The 21,021-nt window shown below is 52.8% G+C and overlaps 1 protein-coding gene across 3 annotated transcripts; it reads left to right on the top strand.

Annotated features, from left to right (window-relative positions):
• The first annotated feature begins 1,690 nt into the window (after window positions 1–1,690).
• On the top strand, window positions 1,691–6,274 carry SMIM41 (small integral membrane protein 41). Of its 3 annotated transcripts, none has more exons than XM_086399343.1 (4): window positions 1,691–2,127; window positions 2,902–2,978; window positions 3,446–3,643; window positions 3,963–6,274. In XM_086399343.1, the coding sequence occupies exon 1, from the start codon at window positions 1,719–1,721 to the stop codon at window positions 1,992–1,994; it is 276 nt and encodes a 91-aa protein (XP_086255469.1). In that variant the 5' UTR covers window positions 1,691–1,718; the 3' UTR covers window positions 1,995–2,127; window positions 2,902–2,978; window positions 3,446–3,643; window positions 3,963–6,274. The 3 variants fall into 3 exon arrangements, with proteins under 3 accessions (XP_086255469.1, XP_086255467.1, XP_086255468.1); XM_086399341.1 differs by having other exon boundaries at window positions 2,902–3,028; XM_086399342.1 differs by lacking the exon at window positions 2,902–2,978.
• Window positions 6,275–21,021: the final 14,747 nt, after the last annotated feature.

Below are 21,021 nucleotides of genomic sequence, written 5' to 3'. Positions count from 1 at the left end.
TGTCAAGATCAGTCTGCTTTTCATTGATTTATTCTTCCATATTTTACAATGCTTTTTGTTACACGGGGGCAAGCTCTAACCAAACTAAATGAACAGTGTGTAAGCAAGCAGCAGTGCTAAAGGAGAAATGGCCAGGGTCTGGGGTCTTGTCCATGGTCCTGGAGCAGATAGGTGCCAGGATGGCCAGGAAGTGTTTGCACATTTCTCTCATTTCAGGCCACTTTTTGGCCATGTGTTATTTCATGAGGAGTTTTGTGATGTCATACCCTTGGCCTCTGGGGCCCTGGTGAATTGGAGAACTCAGGAGGTTCTCAGGGGTTTGGAGATGGGGAAGGCCCATTGTCAGCAAGTCCTTAATGAGATGTGATCCTACCTGGCTTGCTGCAGTCTGGGTGGCCTTTTTCTCCTTGCTGCTGCTACTGCTGCCAAGTCGCTTCAGTCGTGTCCGACTCTGTGCAACTCCCTAGACGGCAGCCCACCAGGCTCCCCCATCCCTTAGACCAGCTCATTTCCTCTGAGGAGTTGGCTGATTCAGCTGTTCACTAACAGTGACTTTGTTTTAAACAGAGCTCAGGGTTGCTACAGGAGTTCTCAGGAGACCTGGGCAGGAGGGTCTTTCCTCCATCCCAGCTTCCCCAGACTTCATGCTTTTCTGCAGCCAGGCTCTGCTCCAGACTTTCACCCTGGCTTGGATGTGGAACACCCAGTTGGCAGCAGGCTCCCTTTAGTGGGCAGTTCAATAGCATCTCTATCCACTTTGGCACTGTGACTTCCTAGGGGTAGGGGACTGGTTTATTCAAGGTCAGGACAGGAGCCCTGGTGACTCAGATCTTTCCTCTTGATCTGTAACTCTCCTTGACCTCAGGCCTGAGCAGAGGAATGGGGGCAGGCCTTAAATTCCTCCTCCCCTCCATCACACCTGGGACCAGGGGGGTGCTGGCCCACTTAGCCAGACCCAGGAGGCTCCCAAGGGGATGATGAAGGCTATGCATCACTAAGGTTCTAGACACTGCTCATTTGCCTCCTGTCCCAGTGGCACCTAGGTTGTTTTTAGTAGCTAAGTTGTATCTGACTCTTGTGACCCCATGGACTGTAGCCCGCCAGGTTCCTCTGTCCATGGGATTTCCCAGGCAAGAATATTGCAGTGGGTAGCCAGTTCCTTTTCCGGGGGATCTTCTGACCTAGGGATCAAACCCACATCTCCTGCACTGGTAGACAAATTCTTTTCCACTGAGCCACCAGGGAAGCCCAAGCAGCATTTAACTTTGGCCCAGGGACAGAAAGCCTAGGAGCAGGGATGGCCCTTGCTTGTCCTGTGTCTTGCTCAGTGGGGGCAGCACCGTGGCCAGCACCTGGAATGTGGTCTAGAATGGTTTAAGGGTTCTGAGAGGGCTATCTCCTGACCTTTTCTAAGGGGGAGGGTAAGCCCTGAGGACAGGACTCCTGGCTTTGTCTGGTTGGGTGCATGGGCCGGTTCACATGAGTGGCTGTGTGGGCCTTTGGGTTGAGAAGTACACCGGCCTCCCCGGGATTCTGGGCGGTAGCTACCAGCCCCTTGTCTAGAAAGAGGCTCCTCGCTCGCCGCGAGGGGTGAGGGCGCACGGCGCCTGGGATCCGCCCCTTGGGCCCCTCCCCGACGCAGCCGCCGCCCACCCGCCGGCCTTGGGCTCCCGCACATCTGGAGGTTCTCAGCGCATCTGGGCAGCCGGCGCCGAAGCATGAACAGCTCGCAGGCGGGCGCCACAGCCCGGGGCGCCTGGCAGAGCTCCTGCTGCAACCAGTCGGGGGTGCCGCCGGAGCCCCCCGAGGGGCCGCGCGCCGTGCAGGCGGCGGTGCTGGGCGTGCTGTCGCTGCTCGTGCTCTGCGGGGTCCTCTTCCTGGGCGCCGGCCTCCTGCTCCGCGCCCAGGGTTTAACAGCGCTGTTGGCCCGAGAGCTGCGCGCGTCCCGGGAGGGCGAGCCCGGTGGCGCCAGCGTCGATGACGACGACTCCTAGGCGCCCGGCTGCGTTCGGGGGTCGCGGCCTCCCGGCGGTCCGTGGACTCCATGCCAGATTTTGAGGGAGGGGCCCCCCAGCACCCGACGTCTGCAGTGGGGAACCCTGCCGCGATGCTGGTGCGCTCGCACAGGTGAGAGTGCGCACAGGTGACAGAGACGCAGCCATCCCAGGCCCCTGGCTTCTTTCTCCCCTCCTCTCCTTCCGGAAGCCTTTCCCCCACGAGAGGCGATTCGAGTAAGATTCCTCACTGTGGCCTCCCTCTAGAGGCAGGGATGGGGGTGTGGGTTGAGTTTTAGGGCAGAACCAGGGGCCTGGATGACCCTGGGGGATGGAGAGGTGTGCTGCCCCCTCCCCCTCAGGTTGGGGTGAATGCACGTGGCCCAGAGCAAGCAGCTTTGGGGTGTGCTTGTGGGGGTAGGTGACAAGGTTCCTAACAGCCGGGAGGCCTCAGAAGCACGTTGCTCCAGGAGGCTGGAGCTGAGGGTTCCCAGCTGCAGGGGCTCCATCTGGCCCTCCTGCCTCTCTCTCCCCAAGGACAGGAACCATCTGGAGGGAAGGGCCTGGGTGGCCTAAAGACAAGGTAATTCTAGGCCAAGGCTGTCTCAGGCCGAGCCACAGGGGCCAGTGAGGGAACCCTTCTCTGCCCTTCTCTATTTAGCATCGCACCTAGGGGTTCCTGGGAGGTTTTTGTGGGTGTGCCTGTTCACTGGAGGTGCCTCTGATCTCTCTTGCCCCTTCCACTGTAGAGCCCCGCTCCTGTCTGCCAAGGCAGAGGCAGGGTCCTGGCTGGCCCCTGAGAGGGGAGGGCTGGGTGTGTGAGGAGGGGCCGGTGGGGGTGAGGGGCCTGAGTGGGCAACGTGCAGCTAAGCAGCTGTGAAGGCGACGACGTGTGATCCCTCTGCAGAGGAGCCCAGGATTTGGTGTTAATCCCGGACAGCTGTGCTGCACTGGACTTGCTGAGCTGTGGACTTCTCACCTCAGGCACGCCGCCCCCACCCCCTTGGAGAGACGGCTGGCCAGGGCAGTGAGGGGTGTGTGTGACTGCTCCTGGCCCAAGGGCAGCGGGGCTGGGCGCAGGGACATTCCCCACTGCCCTTTGCTGTGTCCTGGGGGAGGGGCTGGAACTCCTTCTCTTTACGGTATCCAGTTCACCTGCCCCCTTGCCCACAACATTCTGCGTATTTCCGTCCTGTCTCCCATCTCCAGCCTGTGCACTTTCCTCCTTCTCCAGCTGGGCCAGAGTCTCCATGTCTGCTGTGAGGCCTTCATTTTACAAATGGGAAAGCTCAGAGGGAAGAAAGTGACCTGCTCGAGTGAATGCCAGAGCTCAAACTGGACCCTGGGGCTCCTGATTGATTTTGAGCTCTGGCGGGGAGTGGTATCCCTGAGCTTTGGGTTGCCCCTTTTGCTCTGTTCTCTCTTGCCCTGATTTCTCACCACTCTTTCAGATGCTGATGCAAAATATGGCCTCTCTCCCCAAAAGAATGAACCTTCACACCACACATATGGCATATGGTTTCTGGGACTGGCACCCCAACTCCGCCCCCCGCCTTGGTGTCCTCTCTCCCATCCCTGCTCCCCCGCAGCCTTGCTGGATACCTTCTTGGTGCTGTGAATGGCCACCCAGGTGCCACAACAACTCCCAGGTAGCTGGGCTCAGCTTTTCTGGCCTGAGCATGAGGGTGGGGTGAGCTCAGAGGGTCAGCTGGAATATACATCTAAGGAAATCCAAGTGGACAGGGCAGAGGGGCCAGAGGTCAAGATGATGACTTGGATTGGCCTTTGGGTTCAAGTCTGGGTGGTGTTAGGGGTGTAGGGAGATTTGATGGCAGGAAAGGCTGTGTCCCCCAGCGTCGTGGTATCAGCTCACACCCAGACAGGGCTGGGGACGGTGCAGTGGGGTGAAGAAGAGGGGGTAGGCAAAGACTTTCTTCATCCAACTTCCTGTCTTCGCTGTCCCTTCAGCTCAGTGCCTGGGAAGCTGGCCCATGGTGTGTGCTGTGGAGGACCTCAGTGTTCCTGGAGGAAGAGCCTGAGACGTTTGCTAAGAAACTCTGACCCTGGTCAAGGCTGTCAGACTGAATGGGGAGGGAAAGAATTCAGAAAATTGGGAAATGGGTGTTGTTGTCACGCCATGTGTCAGGCTCGGCTTGGGAGTGGCAGGGATGATGACTGCAAGTTGGTGTGCCATGGAGTGAGGCCAGGCATTTGGATCCCAACAAGCTCCATTAGCCTGTGCTGTCCTTGATGGAAAGGCTGGGTCCACACATGTGTGGTTGGCTTACTCTTCCTCTAAACCCCGAGTCTCACCCTGAGATGGAAAGGACTGTCATTCCTTGGCTCCCTTTCCAGCAAGGACGGGGGCGGCTATCTATTACAGATTCCCGAACCTCGCATGGTGTGTCTCCCAGAGCACTTTCCTCCAGTCCTACCGGCCACACAAGGAACCTTTGATCCGCATACAGTACAGATGACAGCCTGGGAAAAACCTGGACTGTGGTGAGACCTCAACCTGGGATTCCTGCACACAGCTGCTTCCTCTGACCTGCTCCATCCAACCTCCTGAAGTGCTCATGATGTGGGCCTGGGTGGTCAGCCCCCCAGGAAAGAATGGGCCTCCTGGCAACTGTTGTGCGTCCTGGGCACTGAAGTGGCCACACCCTCAGGATGCTCAGTGCTGCAGACGCTGACAGACTCGTGCCTGCTGGGCCTGGTCCCATCTCTGGTGCTGGGTGGCTGTGGTCTGACAGGCTAGTGACTTGTCCCTGCTGAGGGTGCTAGGCCAGTGTCCCAAATGTGAAGGTCTTGGGTGCCCCAGCAATGCCTCATCACTGCCCCATCACTTCCTGTGGCTTGTTATTAAATATGCTGGTAATGTAAAGTTGGCATATACAGTCAGTGTTTCCAGCTCCTGGCTCTTGGAATTAGTGGTAACCCTGGGCCAGTGGTAAAGAACCTGCCTGCCAGTGCAGGAGATATAAGAGATGCAGGTTGGATCTCTGGGTCGGAAAGATCCCCTGGAGGAGGACATGGCAACCCATTCCAGTGTTCTTGCCTGGAGAATCCCATGGACAGAGAAGTCTGGTGGACTCCATACAGTTGCAAAGTGTTGGACATGACTGAAGTGACTTAGCACGCAGCATGTTGGGTCTGCTCCAGTTTGGACTGTTTCTGGCAGATCCTGAAATAGCAACCCCAGTCACAGCCCCTCTCCCTTGGTCTCTTCTCAGCTAGCTTTTCCCTCTCCACACCCAGATCCACATCTCCTGGTAGGTAGGAGGCAGGGCAGTGACTCTCACACCGACACTCTACTGCCTCCCTGTGGTCAGTGTGGGCAAGATTGCCGGGAGAAATATCAGCAACCCTAACGGCAAAAAGTGAAGAGGAACTAAAGAGCCTCTTGATAAGGTGAAAGAGGAGAGTGAAAAAGCTCGCTTAAAACTCAACTTTCAAAAAACTAAGATCATGGCTTTTGGTCCCATCGCTTCATGGCAAATAGATGGGGAAACAATGGAAACAGTTACAGACATTATTTTCTTGGGCTCCAAAATCACTGCGGATGATGACTGCAGCCATGAAATTAGAAGTCGCTTGCTCCTTGAAAGAAAAGCAGTGACCAATCTGGACAGTGTACTAAAAAACAGAGACATTACTTTGCCAACAAAGGTCTGTCTAGTCAAAGCTATGGTTTTTCCAGTAGTCATGTATGGATGTGAGATTTGGACCAGAAAGAAGGCTGAGCACCAAAGCATTAATGCTTTTGAACTGTGGTGCTGGAGTAGACTCTTGAGAGTCTAAAGGAACTCAAACCTGACTATTCATTGGAAGGACTGATGCTAAAGCTGAAGCTCCAGTCCTTTGGCCACCTGAGGCGAAGAGCCAGCTCTTTGAAAAGACCCTGATGCTGGGAAAGACTGAAGGCAGGTGGAGAAGGGGATGACACAGGATGAGATGGTTGGATGACATCACTGATTCAATGGACATGAGTTTGAGCAAACTCTGGGAATTAGTGAAGGACAGGGAAGCCTGGTGTGCTGCACTCCATCAGGTTGCAAAGAGTCAGGCATGACTGAGTGACTGAGTTAGGGGTCTGATCACAGTTTGGCCAGAGCTTGTGCCTCAACGTGAGAGTGAATTTTGTGAGCATATGCATGGGATTCTATATTATAAACCTTCATGAATCTCAATCTCTTCATCCCTAAAATGGAGGCAACAATGTCATAAGGATCAAATATATAGTGTGCTTGTCCACAGATAAAAGGCTTTCTACACTGTGATTATCGTGTGATGTTGTTTTTTTCTCCAAACCTGACCATCTCCAGAGAGAAGGTGTAGAGCCACCCACCCTGTTTCTGGGAACATGTCATTTGTCTTTCCCATGAGTGTTTTTTTTTTTAACTTTTTATTTTGTATTCAGGTATAGCTGATTAACAGTGTTCTGATAGTTTCAGGTGAACAGTGAAGACAGAGAAGAAGATATATGACATCACTATCTATGACATCACTATGATGTCACTATCTATGACATCACTATCTATGACATCACTTATATGTACAAACTAAAAAGAAATGATACAGATGAACTTACTTACAAAACAGAAAGAGACTCACAGACTTAGAGAACGAACTTATGGTTGCTGGGGGAAGGGATGGGGGAAGGGATAGTCAGGGAGTTTGGGATGGGTATGTAAACACTGCTATATTTAAAATGGAAAACCAACAAGGACCTACTGTATAGCACAGGGAACTTTGCTCAATGTTATGTGGCAGCCTGGATGGGAGGGGAATTTGAGGAAGAATGGATACATGTATATGTATGGCTGAGGCCATGAGTGTTTATTTATTTATATTTTCCTCTTTTTGGCTTTTTTTTTTTTTAATAAGCAGTTACATTGCAGGCTCAATGTTAACATGTTCCACCAAATATCAAACTGATGTTTCTTGAAAACAGGGCCCCTGGCTTAAGTGTGTCTCCAGGTTCCCTGGTAATTGACAAGGTAGTCGCATGAGTGTTTATTGAATGACTGCTCTGTGCCAGGCCTGCTCTGGGGCTGGGGACGAGATGAATGAGACAGAGGCCCTGCCTTCAAGGAGCACGCAGTCCAGTAAGAGCACTGCTCACAAGACTGAAGTAGACAGTAGGAACTGCCGAGTGTGGACAAAGCCAAGAGCAGAGAGTGACTGGCTCGGCTCTTAGAGGAAGGGGTACTGAATGAACATTCACCCAGCAAAGAAGGGGAGGAAGAAAATTCTGGGCAGAGACACAGAGGGGCATAGGACTGGAGGTGGCCTAGAGGCAGGTAGGTAGAGTAGGATGTGAAGGGGCATGAGACCAGAGGGGTGGCAGCCTGGATGGGAGAGTTTATCGTGGAGGCAGCAAGGGGTCTGGAGGGGTCTAGAGGGTTTTAAGCTGGAAATGACATGGTAAGATCTAGATCTTAGGGAATTGGGGGTAAGTCTGTGGGTGGGAGCAGGCTGGACGTAGAGAGACAGCGAGGAGGCTGTGGCCACAACCTGGCAAAAATGATGATGGCCTGGACTAAAGTGGAAAGAAAAGGGGACAGATCCAAGTGATGTTTGGGATTCAGGCTTTGGTCACTAGCTGGGTGTGGAATGAAGTGGGGTGGAGGATGAAGCCCCAGCTCCTGGAATTAATTACGCAGGGGGTGGTGACGATCGAGGGGCTATGTTATCAGTTAGGATATTTTTGGTCTGAGTTTACAGGAAACCCTAAAGATATTTGGCTTGAGCAGAGAGTATTTAATTGGCCCACATAACTGCAGAGCCCAGGGGCAGTTCTGGCCTCAGGCCGGCTGTGACTCAGGTCTGACTGTGAAAGCAGCCCTGGCCTCTCTGCCTTCCATGCCTTGGTCTGCAGCCTCTGTCAGCCTCTGGCAGGGTGGTCTAGTGGTTGGGGCAAGGGCTTGAAATCTCGTGGCTGGACTTGAAAGCTGGCCCCACATTTTCTGGCTATGTGACCTGGGCAAGGTGCTTAATCCCTTGCAGTTCAAATCTCTCCTCTTTAGAGTGAGAAGCAGGGCGTACATGTAGAGAGCCTGGCCCAGTAAGAGTGCCTGTTATCAGCCTCAGCCTCCACCTGAGGCAGGAGGCATCTCAAGTTCAAATCAGGGAAGGACAGGTCATCTCCCAGGTGTCTCAGGCCAAACCCTGCAGCAGTTGTGACTGTGCTGTAACCCTGGGGTCCTGTGTTGCTGGTATAGAATGTTCTAGGCCTAGGTCACATGCTCTGCTCAGACATCCCAGACCACAGGGCCCAAAGGATAAGGATGTCTCCTCACCAGATCTAAGCCTGTTTTAGTTCTGGGGTGAACAGAGGCTGGGTGTCTGTAAACTGGCTCATGGGGGGCCGTGGGTAGAGGGGTGGCGGATGAGTCCAGTTTGGGTGTGTTGAGTCTGAAGCACGGCAGCAAGGTCATCCAAGGTGTACAATTAGTGTATGGGTCTGGGGCTCACCAGAGAGACTTCCAGGCCAGGGTGTTGCTAGAGGCAGAAAATGGAGCTGTGGGAAGGGCCCAGGTAGGGCTGAGAAGAGAGGAGGCGAGCAGACCACCACTCAGAGGTGGGGCAGGGTCCCGAGAGGCAGGTGGGAGCACGGGGAGCCAGTTCTCTTGGGAGTCAGAGAACAAAGGATTTTGGAACTGGGGAGTGTCCACGCTCCCCACAATTCTGGAGTCAGAAGGCTTCTTTCTGGACCACCTGGCTTCCCTGAGCTACCCACCCCAACTCCCACTGCCTTAAACCTGGGTGATGGGGAGGGGTGGGAGGAGCCCCCATAGAGAAGAAAGTGGGAACATGGTCCCTCTGGGCTGGCAGACCCACTGTAGGGAGAGAGGTGGGTTTCTTTTCTTTAGCTTACTGCTCTGTATGTGTGAATGCTCTAACACACACACACACACACACACACACACACACACACACACACACGCACGGCTCACCTAGGCCAAACAAAACAACACAAAGCCTACACAAATGAGCTCATCCGACTCCACGGCTCCTGTGACTCCCTTCCAAGTGCAGGGACTTCTGCACTTGCTGCATCCTGCTGGGCAGGCAGAGTTTGCAGCCACGTCCTCCATGCCCATGGTTCCTCTGTTTACCAGACCCCACAGGACCCTTTTCTTTGTCTGGTTGCTCTCTCTCTCCTCACGTACTAACTGCTACTAACCACAAGCCACAACCACTTTCAACTCTGTCTCCACGCCCTGCCTCCCATCTCCCATACTCTGCTCAGATGCCCTCACCTCTTGCTGCTCACAAAAAGGAGGTGCCTTCAGACATGACTCCCTCCTCTCTGTCCCCAGACCTCCTCTGGAGCCAGGGGCTTTCCATGTGTCGCCAGGAGAGGACCACCCTCCCAACCCACCATACCACACACACACTGGATGCTGTCTCCACCTCTGCACCGCACCCCCTTCACTTTAGTTTCTTTAATGCTCCTTTATCCCCTCCTTCCTTGCTGGCTCCAGCTTCAAAACACTCAGGTTTCTTCCACCTTAAAATAGCCCTTCTCTGCGCCTGGTGTGTGCACCTCCAGTAACTACCCCGTGTCTTGCTTCATATTTATAGCCAACCTTCTCCAAAGTTATCCACACTGGCTGTACCCGCTTCCCTCCCCCTGCCTCCTTTAACCCTCTCCCACCTGGCTTAGTCTATACTGGCGCTGCCTGGTCAAGAGCAATCCCTGGATGGTTGCTTGAGCCTGCTTGTCCGTTCTTTTCTCAGCTGCTCTCCTGGTCATTCATCCTGCTGCTGACTGCTCCCTCCTCCTCGCAGCGTTCCGGTGGCTTCTCTGACAGCTCTGGAAGAAGCTCAGAGAGAAGCTTGGTGACGTGCAGAGGAGAGGCTGAGACGGTGGGCTCCAGGACAATACTGGGTCCACACCCTGGGTCTGCCACTCACTGGGTAACTGAAACCCTGTCCCTCGTCAGTGAAGTGGATAACACTCACTTTGGGAAACTCCTGAGATGAAGTAGATTTCAGAGGGTGGGCCCAGGGCCCTGGAGCACATTCCTGGGTTGAATCCAGGCTCCCCGGCTCCCAGCTGCATGCCCTTGCGGAGGTCTCACTTGGCCCTGTCCCTGCCTCAGCTCTCTCTGGTGGTCCTGTGCCAGCACCTCCTCTCTCTTTGCCCAAGGCATGCATGCTGAGTGTTTCAGAATGGTCTGAGAGCTTCCTCTTTCCCTGCCCTCTTGCTCTGGGTGCTCTGTACCCTTTCCTGGCACTTAAATCGCCATATATAAACGGCTCTGAAAGCAGCAGCCCCAGCTGAACCTGGGTGCTGAAAGTCGCATTAATGCCTTGATCCATTCTGCAGTGATTTCCTCAGTAGCTAACTCTGGCAGCCCCTGGAGAACATGTCGTAAATGAGACAGAGGGGCCCCTGCCACAGAGCCTACATTCTGGTGGGAGGGGATGTTTGATGGACCTGTGAGCAAATACATGCATGAGGTCACTGCAGATGGTAATACAACAGGGCAATGGGGAGGAGACCTGTGTGCTGACTTTAGGTGCAGATGGTCAGGGCAAGCCTCTCCAAGGAGGCGGCATCTGGGTCAAGACCTGGCCTAGAGGAGGATGCAGCCAGGCCAAGGGCTGGGGCCCAGTGTTCATGCCAAAGGGACCATGGGTCAAAGAGTCCTGCTGTGGGAATGAGATGGGCCTGTCTGAGGGACCGAAAGGAGGCTGGTGTGGTGGGAGCTTAATGAAGCAGTCGGGGAAGAAGGCCTGTGCTCTGGGTGTACCATCCTTGCTCCTGGCCTGACTCCTGGCTTGGGACCACCTCCTCCCCAGCAGGTGTCCTCAAACCACCCCCCTCCTTCCTCTGCACAGCCCAACCACAAATGTGGTCCATTCTACCCCTTAGAAAGCTTTGCTCCATCTCTGGCTGCTGGCCTTACCTCTCACCCAGCCCCCATGTCCATCGGTCCTTCGTGGCTCCCCCTTGTCCACAGGCACCAGAGTGGTTCTTTTATAAAGGGGTAGCCTGTCAAGCTATTGCCTGCCAGGCTGGAGTCCAAAATGTGGTCCGCAAGCTGTTGCCCTCTTGAGTCTCTACCCCGTCTCCTCATTGTCTCTGTTCACATTCCATCGTGTCCTCTGGGCCTCTGACTACCTTCCTCCCATTGCCCAGCTGGCCCCTTCCCCTCCTTCAGGCCCGGGGCTTCCTGTCCAGCAGTCCCACAGCTCCAGGCTCGCCCCTGACAGTCTTCCCCCAAGTGTTCAGTTACACGTCCCGTGTCCCCTTGTCAGGTAAGCGCTGCAAGAAAAAGCCTGACTATTCATTCCCTGCTGCCTTTGCAGTGCAGTTGTGGTGCTCGGCACATAGTAGGTGCTCAGTCAATACGTGTCGAATGAATGAAAGGTTGAGTTCTACAGAGAGGCCGTGGGAGGAGAGGATGGGGCTTCTCCCTGGCCCATCCGGCCCTCGAAACTGCCTACCCACCTGTGCACCCACACAGGCACCTCAGCCTCACCCAGCAGCGTGAGCCCTGCCCACCTGACATTCTCTCCGCCTCTGTCTTAGCCGTTGGCCCCGACCCCCTCCAGCTCCGATTCCCTGCCTGCTCCTGTTCTATTCCACCCGCTTGGCCCTTTGACCTGCAGGTGAAGGAGGCTGCTCCCCTGCCCCAGGCCTGGGCTCCTTCTTGACTCATTCGTTCTCACTTCTCAGATTACAGTAGCTTCTCTGGGAGTCGTCTGCACCCGAGACAGCCAGACCCTGGGTCTAGCCCCGATGCTGACCCAGATGGGGCAATTCCAGGTGATACAAAGTTCCAGGGTGGGCTCAGGTTGCTCGGGTAGGGTGCATGGCAGGTGACTGGAGTTTCATTAAAGGGAAGTGTGTTGGAGGCTCATCCATGCTTCACAGAAGGTACCCAGGGGTGGAGAGGGAGAGGCAGCCACCCACCCAGTCTTCAGTGGGTACAGAAACCAAAGGTTTCATTCAGCCATTAACTCGTTCATTCCACTAAGGTCATAAAGCAGTGATCCCCAACCCCTGGGCTGTGGACTGGTGACCAGTCCCGTGGCCTGTTAGGAACTGGATCACACAGTAGGAGGTGAGTGGCAGGTGAGTGAGGGAAGCCTCATCTGTATGTACAGCCGTTCCCCACTGCTAGCATTACTGCCTGAGTCCTGCCTCCTGTCAGATCAGCAGCAACATTGGTTTCTCATGGGAGCTCGAATCCTACTGCGAATTGCGCCTGCGAGAGATCTAGGTTGCGTGTTCCTTATGAGAGTCATCCTGAAGCCAGCGCCCTCCCCACCTAGCTTGTGGAAAAATTGTCTTTCATGAAACCCATCCTTGGTGTCAAAAAGGTAGGGGGCTGCTGCTCTAAGGACTTACCCCATGCCAGGCACTGCTCTAGACCCTGAGCACGTGGCAGTGAGCACAGCAGACAAAAGTCCCTGCTCCTTGCTGCTGGCCTTCTTGTGAAGCGAGGCAGATGATGAACACTACATGTAATATCAAATAGACATAAAATAGAATCCCGGATGTGTATTGGTTCCTAGAGCTTCCATAACCAAGTTGCTCAGGTCTACAGGCCAGGCATCCAAAACTGAGGTGTTGGAGGGCCCTACTCCCTCCATGATTTTCCAGGAACCTTCCCTTGACTCTCCCGAGCTCACGTGGCTTTCTGGCACCCTTTGGTATTTCTTGGCTGGTACCCACATAACCCCAACTTCTGTCTTCAGTGTCTTGTGCCGCTTGCCTTGGCTCCAAGTGTCCTTCTTCTTAGAAAGACACCAGTCACATTGGAATAGGGGCCCTCCCTAGTCCAGTGTGGTCTCACTTTAATTTGACAAATTACCTCTGCAGTGTAAATTGGGTCACAATCCAGGTACTGTGGCTTAGGACTTCAGCACATCTCTTTTTTGGGGGGATAGGGTTTATAACAAGTGGTAATAACGAAGCAGGGAGGGTGCACGGAGAGGGTGGGGGCAGGGTGGAAATAATCAGTGAGGTCATGGGGAAGGTGATGTTTGAACGAAGAAGACTGGAGTGAGAAAGAGCGATAGAGCTAAGTGGGGAAAGGCCTCTGGGCGGCAGAGTAGCAGGAGCTGGCAGCCTGAGGAAGGAGCCCCCCACCCCCGGCCCCGAGTGGTTGAGGAACAGACAGCGGGGAGGCCCAGGGAGCAGGGCCGTGGTGAGGACCGAGGTCAGGGCTAGACGAGGTGGGGGTGAGTGACAGGCTGGCCAGGCCTTCCACAGAGACCTGGGACGCTTTCTCAGGAAATCCCCAAAGAACATGCCCTACTCAACCAGAGAGCAGCCGGAAAATGATGGTGCAGGGTTGAAGGAAGGAGAGTCCCCCCAGCGGTGTTCAGGGAGACGGGGATGCCTGGGGGACTGGGCTCCTGAGCTCTCGGGCCCAAGCATCTGTTGACTGATGCTCTTCTCATCCGAGATGGCCAGCAAGTCACACAGCCTCTTCTGGAATACTGTCCGTGTCCCTGGCTGCCACCCTCCCCTGGCCCAGATCACACTGAACTTTGCTGGAGGCCGAAGATACCTCTATTTTTTATAATTTTATTTATTTACGGCTGTGCTGTGTATTTGTTGCTGCGTGGGCTTTTCTCTAGTTGCGGCAAGCGGGGGCTACTCTCTAGCTGTGGGGCACGGGCTTCTCCTTGTGGTGGCTTCTTTTGTTGCAGAGCGTGGGCTCAAGGGCAAGCAGGCTTCAGTAGCTGTGGCTCCCCGGCTCTAGAGCGCAGGCTCAGTAGTTGCGGGGCACGTGTTTAGTTGCTTCGTGGCATGTGGGATCTTCCCTGATCAGGGATCGAACCCATGTCTCCTGCATTGGCAGGTGGATTCTTTACCACTGAGCCACCAGGGAAGCCCTTGAAGATATCTTTTAGCAAAGCATGCCATTAGGGTTCCAAGCTGAGGGGGTAACGTAACTCCCTCAACGCTACCGCATGAGGGTCCCTGATGTTCTCGCCTCACTGTGCGCCCTCTGTGTTCTTCTCCAATCACCTCGTCTTCTGCAGATCTGCTCCTCCGGCTCCAGGGCGCTGTCATGGAGGTGTTTGCAGCCCGGGCCTCTGTAGCCTCCACAGGGGGCGGGGGAGACCCCAAGGCTGTGCTAGCGTCTTTCTCCTCAGCAACCTGGACCCCTCAACCCTAAGACAGAGGCTCTTCACCCACAGTTAACAGCCCATGTGAACCCTTCTATTTTCATGGCTTTGAACCTCTTCCTTGCCAAGCAACAACCTAGCTAAAGGTAGATTTACCTCCTTCCTGGACTGGCTTTCATGACAAGAGCCACCCTCTCCGCCGGAAAGTTCTCTGCCCGAGCCATCTGCTCAAATGTCAGCTCCAGTAGCATAGGGATTTTTGCTGTTTCGTTCACTGCACACAGAAGGCTACGAGGAAATAGAGTTTGAACGAAAGGCATCGTCCCTTAAATTTTTTCTTTGATCACGGGGTGGGGAGGAGGGAAAAACTATAAATGGATCCTGGCCCCTTAGTTTTCTCAAGTGGAAGATGTGTTAGTTCCCAGCAATGTGCTAGAACTCAGCTGAGGCACCTGGGAGCTGGATCCTGTGATGTGCTTCTGGCACGTACAGGAGCTTTAGAGAAATGACAGCAAAGTTTAAGGGGGATAGTGGGCAGACTTTCAGCTATTGTCATGTTCATCTTTTGGATTTAGCAGCAGTGAGGTTTTGTGAGGAAATCCAATAACTCCAAAATGCTTTCAATGCTGTTTGTTCTTTAGACTTCACTGTTTGTGGGTTTGCAAAAAAAAAAAAAAGAGAGAGAGAGAGAAGAGCGTTTCTTCCCCTGTGTGCAAGCAGGCTGGAGAAGGCAGGGCTGTGTGACTGGTTGAAGATGGGAGCAGCATGTTCCAGTACCTGGAAGCTCGGTCCAGAGGCTGTGGATACAGCGGGAGCAGAACCCACCATTTCAAAGGCACAGGTGGCAATGAATAGGAACATCATGCTGCCAGTCAGGTCCCAAATCTGAAAGTATCTTTTCGTTTAAAATGTCTTGATCAAGCACCAAATGTTACAAGAATTGTAGGAGAAATGAATTAAAAGTAGAAACAATAGTTTATCCTTTTGTCATTCGAGAGAAATTATGAATATTTCAAAACCATTTGGTGGGAACTGGGGACTGATGCCCCAGTTCCCTTCCCCCCAGTGGCTAAGGCGGTGTGTCTTAAAGTGGGTGCCATGGTTTTCCAGCTGCAAGGGACTTTAATTGGTGTTGCTTGAAAACAGGGTTCTGTGGTCTAATAAATTTGGGGATTATTGTGTTAGGCAAATTAAAGAGAGTTCTTTATTGCAGTTCTCGTAAGAGGCATTGCTATGCCAATATTATGATGAATGTAAGAGAAGCACAGAGCACTTCCCAGCAGATTTGACCAAAGAATTGATTTTTCCCCCTCCTCCTCTTTTTTTTTTTTTTTTTTGAAGAAGCCTCCCATGAGATCACCATTCCAGCCAACAAAGCTCCAGGGAAACACTGAAAACCTTCCTTTTGGAAGAAAGGAAAAACTTTGGAAAAAACCGTAGATCATGCCACTTTGGATCGTGCATTTCTCTTACTTTGTCAGAACAACAGTATAAAATTAATTTTATTTCCAAGGACTGTAATGCCACATTACTAAATTTAAATTCACATTTTTTTTTTCCAAAGAGAGTTTTAAAAAACATTTCGGAACTACTACTTATGTGAAACAAATCTCTGCATGGAGCAATGGCCAAATATGTACAAGAATTTTGTACAGGATGAAAATGTGATGTTGGAATTTCAATTTGCCGCAGCTATTTTACCCAAAATTCACCATGCTTTGTGGTTCTTGTGACATGATAGATCTTGGCTGGTTTCCCTTCAACATGATTGTCATGAAGGAAGACCATTCCTTGAAGAGCTGCTTTGTCTGCTTTGGTTTGATCATTCTGTCCTGCTGGTCAGCTACCTTGTTGCCTAAAACAGATTGACTCAGAGACTGGGGTCAGCGGCCTGGGCTGTTGTCTGAGGATTGGGGATGCAGGGGTGGAGGGCAAGGCTCAGGAGCTTGAAGGCCTGATGGGCAGGCTCCATGGGGGAAGTTGGCTGCCCTGGTTGAGAGATTGGTAATGTTTCGTGGGATGAATCTGAGCTTACCTGGCTACATCTTTTCACCATGTTATACGTTCTGAACATAAATTTCTGAGTTGTAACTCTGGCTGCTGTGGTTATGTCTGGCGGTTGTCATGTTGGCTCTGTGGCTGGGCTAAAATAATGGAAATGAAGAGATTCTGAATGAAAGGTGTGGCAAAGTCAGGTTGTAAAGGAGCCTGTGGGATCGCAGGATTGTTGTGAGTTTCTTTTGAAACAATCTATTGTAACTACCAAATATACTATTGAGGGATCAAATATAATACCAAGAGGGCTAGGCAGGAAAACTAGGGTGCCCCTCCAAGTGACCTGAGATGATTGTTGCATGAGGAATTCAGGCCTGATGGTGTCAGATCTTCTGATTGTTTAAGAGGAGATGGAAATCCAGATTTTGGGGGTATTTTTTGGCTGTGCCATGTGGCATCTTTCCTGACCTGTGAGCAAACCCATGCCCCCTGCAGTGGAAGTGTGGAGTCTTAACTGCTGGACTGCCAGGGAAGTCTGAAATCCAGCTTTTTCTATAAATTCTACTGATTTTAAAATGGAGGTTCCATTAAAGAAGTGGTGTGAATCAGTCCCACTTCCACCTGTGGTCTAGGCTGGCCTGTGGGCTACCAGTCAGTGACCAGTGGTGACTGACAAATCTCTGTCCCCAGCGCTAATTCTTTCCTGAGCGCTGCAGCCACATACAGAACTGCCTACCACATGTCCGTATGCCTGGATGTCCCAAGGCATCTCAGTTTCCCATCGTCCAAAGTTGACCTTGTCATCTCCTCCATGCCTCTTCTTCCTGGGTCCCTGAGCTCACTGATGATACAGTAAGCCTCCCATCACCCAGGTCACCCTGGGAAGCCTCTTAACATCCATCTCTAGCATCTGTACCCTCCTCTCCATTTCCTTGCCACTGTCTTTGGGTGCTTACCCTCTCTCACCTGGACCACTTCCATAGCCACTTAACTGGTGCTCCCTGACTCTCAATCTTCTCCCTTCCTGTGGAGCCACACTGTGTGGACACCCCAGCCTTCATGCCTGGCCACCTTTGGTCCTGCAGCCTAGAGCCCCTTGTTTACATGCGTAAACCCGGGTTCAGCACAAACCCCACTCCTGTTTGTATCGCCCACCCCAGGGCCCCACACCTGCCTGCATCACCGTTTGTCTGTCTCTTTGTGAGTCCGGCTGTGCTTCCTTCCTGTCAGCACTGCCGTGTCTAGCTCAGGAGTGGTGATTAGGGGTGGGATCAGAAGAGACGGGGGAACACCATCCTGAGAAGCACCTGGAGTTAACAGGAGGCTTTGCTTGCAAGGACACACCTTACTCTCACTGGGATAAGCAATAAAGAGGGATTATCAGCTCAACCAACTGGTCAGTGTGGAGGAAGGATGTGCCCCAGGGCTGGTTTGATGCAGGTTTAGCTTGTCAAGACCTGGGGAGTCAGTCTCTCTCCAGGCAGACGTGGTGCAGCATCCACCTGAGGCTGGCACCCCGGGGTGGCCTAAGAGGGCACAACAGCCTCCTGGGCTGTGGCTTCCACATCCAGGTCATGCGAGAGAGAGGATGGTTTGGGAGGCTTTCCTAGAAGGGCGAGGAAGCCACTTTCCAAGGAGCCCGGCACAAGTGTCCTCGTCCCATGTTCCCCTTACCATTTTCCCCCGACCCCCGTGCCCCCTTTACGCATGCAGTGGTGGAAGAGAGGGAGGGCCATCTGTCTCAGCTTGATCTCCCCCGTCTAAGCCCCCAAACTTGGCAAACGTGGACGTGCTCTTCCTCTGAATTTCATTTGTGTAAACTGGTCCCAGGGAGCGGCTTCAATTCTTCTGGGCTGGAACCACCAGCGACGGCATTAGTAGATGTCTAGCTCCCTCTAGTGGGGGTTCTGAAAAGGAACGGAATGAGAGGATTGCTGTCGCCATCAGGTGGGACGGTGCCCCAGCTCCTCCAGCTCCCTCCCCAAGGGCAGCCTTGCATTGCCTCCTCTCCCTGCCCCCACTGAAGCTGAGGGCGCTTTTCAGGGCTGCAGAACCCAGACCTGAGGCCCTAGGAAGGAAGGCACAGGGGTAGTGGGGTGAGTGTGTAGGGAGGATCCTGAGGGAAGGAGTGGATACCCTTAAGGAGAGGGAAGGACAGGGAGGAAGAGGAAGGGGATGAAAGGAGAGGGAGGGGGCAGTGGGAGGGGGAACTCTTTGGGGAAGTCCCTTCCTTGGAAAGGCCGGGTTGTTAGGTGCATTCCTTAGTGATCCACAAGGGAAAGTCCAAGTCGGTTGGAGAGTTAACGGTTTTGTCTCAGAGAAGTTAATTCCCTTTTACGCAAACACTTCAAAAAAGAAATTTGCATATGGAGTAAATGTGCCTTTGGGAGAGATTTAAGGAACATGGTGGCAAAGGGAGCTGGTGTCACCTCCTCTCCTTCCAGGAAGTCCCCAGGGTGACTGATGGCTCCAAAGATGACACAGCGATAGCAGGAAAAATAAGCCAGAGGATATGTGTTGGGGAGATGAGAGACTCCACCTTCTGATGGTTCCCTGAGAGAAGGGGATGCCTCCAGCAAACGCCTGCCTTTTCATCAATGCTGGGTCTGGTGCCCTGAATCTCAACATCTTCTCCCTCCTCCTTCAACATGCCCTTTGCACTGCTGAGGCCAGAAAGCCAGAAATCACCCTCCTCAGACTTCCTTGCAGCTAGAGTGTACTGTGTGTGTGGGCGCCCACGTGCTCACACACACACAGGCTTAGTCGTTCGTGTCTGACTCTTAGCGACCCCATGAACTGTAGCCTGCTAGGCTCCTCTGTCCATGGGATTTTCCAGGCAAGAATACTGGAGTGGGTTGCTGTTTTCTCCTCCAGGGGATCTTTCTGACAACCCAGGGATCAAAGCCTATCTCCTGTGTTTCCTGCATTGCATTTGGATTCTTTACCACTGAGCCACCTGGGAAGCCCACAGAGTGCATCAGGTGTGGCCAATCAGATGCACTTGTACAGGATTTGAAAGTGCAGTGAGCCCGTTGCTGCAGCAATTCCTGATCTGTGGATGGAGACGCGATGGTATGTGTGTGTCCTTGAACTCAACAGTTCCATCAGAAGCCTCCAGCTCCCTACTTGTCCACCTGCTAGCTGCTGCCTCCACCCAGGATTTTATAAGCACCTAATTCCCTGAATCCCACTCCTCCTTTTCAAGACCTAGATTGGCTTGTTTCCTATTCTGCTGGTACAGTAAGTATACAGAAGAAGCTGGTTTGAATGGAAAACAGAGTGCTGAATCTGTTCCTAACAGAGATCTTTGGGTCTGAGAGAGAGAGGGACACACTAGATTGGAGGAGAGGAGGTGGGGGACCCTCAGAGGGACAGGGTTGGACAGGAGTCCTGTTTCTCTGAGCCCAGGGGGATGAGGGGTTAGTGGATACAGGTGTAGGTGAGGCAGAAGCTTGGGAGAGGACAGCCAAATGGTGACCTTGTCAAGTTTACCCCTGGACCTCAGATGCCCGCCTTCTTTACTCCCCTTCCTCTTTCTGGGCATCCAGTCAGGATGGAGTTTTGGTGAAACCAAAACTCACTGTCACTGTCCAGGCATTCCCTCTGCTTCTCAGCCACTGCTGCTCTCTGGAAAGATCTGGTGGGCTCACCTGCTGACACCAGGGTATAAGAAGGGTCAGGCCAACAGCACAGTTTGGAGGGCAGCTGGGGCCAGGGGGGCCTGTTTTAGAATAAAGTCTCTTCAAGGTTAAAGACCTGGAACTTCTCTGGCTGCCCACTGGTTGGGATTTTGCCTTCCAACGTAGGGGGTGTGGGTTTGATCCCCATTCAGGGAACTAAGATTCTACATGCCTCATGGCCAAAAAATCCAAAACATAAAACAGAAACAATATTGTAACAAATTCAATAAAGACGTTAAGAATGGTCCATGTCAAAAAAAAAATCTTAAAAAATAGAAAGATCAAAGACTAAAGCTCTTCAGGGAAATTTGGGCATCTGTATTGGAAGGGGAGTTGTTTTTTGACATTCAAACACTCTGCAATCAGAGATAAGTCAACTGAAGAGATACCCTCAGGTATTATGGGGCTTGACAGCTAAAGATATGGCCTCCAATTCTTTGACACTCTTCCCGTTGAAATGGGATTTACGTTCGTTCCCTCCTTAAAACTGGATGGGCTTGAGACCACTTCACCAATAGACACGGTGGACACAATACCATGTGACCTGTAAAGTGTTAGTCGCTCAGTTGTGTCTGACTCTTTGTAGCCCCATGTAGCCTGCCTGCTCCTCTGTCCATGGACTTCTCCAGGCAAGAATACTGGAGTGGGTAGCCATTCCCTTCTGCAGGGGATCTTCCTGACCCAGGGATCGAACCTGGGTCTCCTGCATTGCAGACGGATTCTTCACCACCTGAGCCCTTGTGATCTTTAAGGTTAGGTCATAAAGTTCAGGTAGCACTAGCTAGATCTCTGGGAACACTGCTTTTCTGCCGTCTCTCTCTGGATGCTTCCTCTTGGGACCCAGTTGTCATCTGTAAGCAGCCACCTGGAGAGGCTTGAGAAGATCCTCCAGTTGAGGGGGCCAGCCCGGTTCCGCTTTTGAATCATCTGGTCCAGACACATGAGGAAAGAAGCTGGAGTGATGATGACTCCAGCCCCAGCCATCCATCCGAGCCCCAGCTTCCACCTCGCCACATGCCCTGTCCCAACCCCCTGACCCACAGATTCTCTGAATACAATAAACCAGAAGATGCTTATGCTACTGATGTGGAAGGTGTTGGAAATGTGTGGCAGCTGCCTGCAGCCTGGGGTCACTGCCCTCATAAGTGCCCTTCTTCTGTGGGGACCCCCTCCATGTCCCACACTCGGTGGGCTGTTGGGGAACCAGGCCTCGATAGAATCACAAAGTTCAACTGCACTTTGTGAGCCCT

The sequence above is a fragment of the Bos grunniens genome, chromosome 5, assembly GCF_055505025.1.
Source record: "Bos grunniens cultivar Pamir isolate PY7600 chromosome 5, Bosgru_T2T1.0, whole genome shotgun sequence".
Classification (NCBI taxonomy): Eukaryota; Metazoa; Chordata; class Mammalia; order Artiodactyla; family Bovidae; genus Bos; species Bos grunniens.
The sequence above is the reverse complement of the archived record's forward strand: the minus strand, read 5'-3'. Positions and strand labels throughout refer to the sequence as shown.

Coding starts and splice junctions, on each gene's coding strand:
- SMIM41 (XM_086399342.1), top strand. CDS start 1,719: ATGAACAGCTCGCAGGCGGGCGCCACAGCCCGGGGCGCCTGGCAGAGC.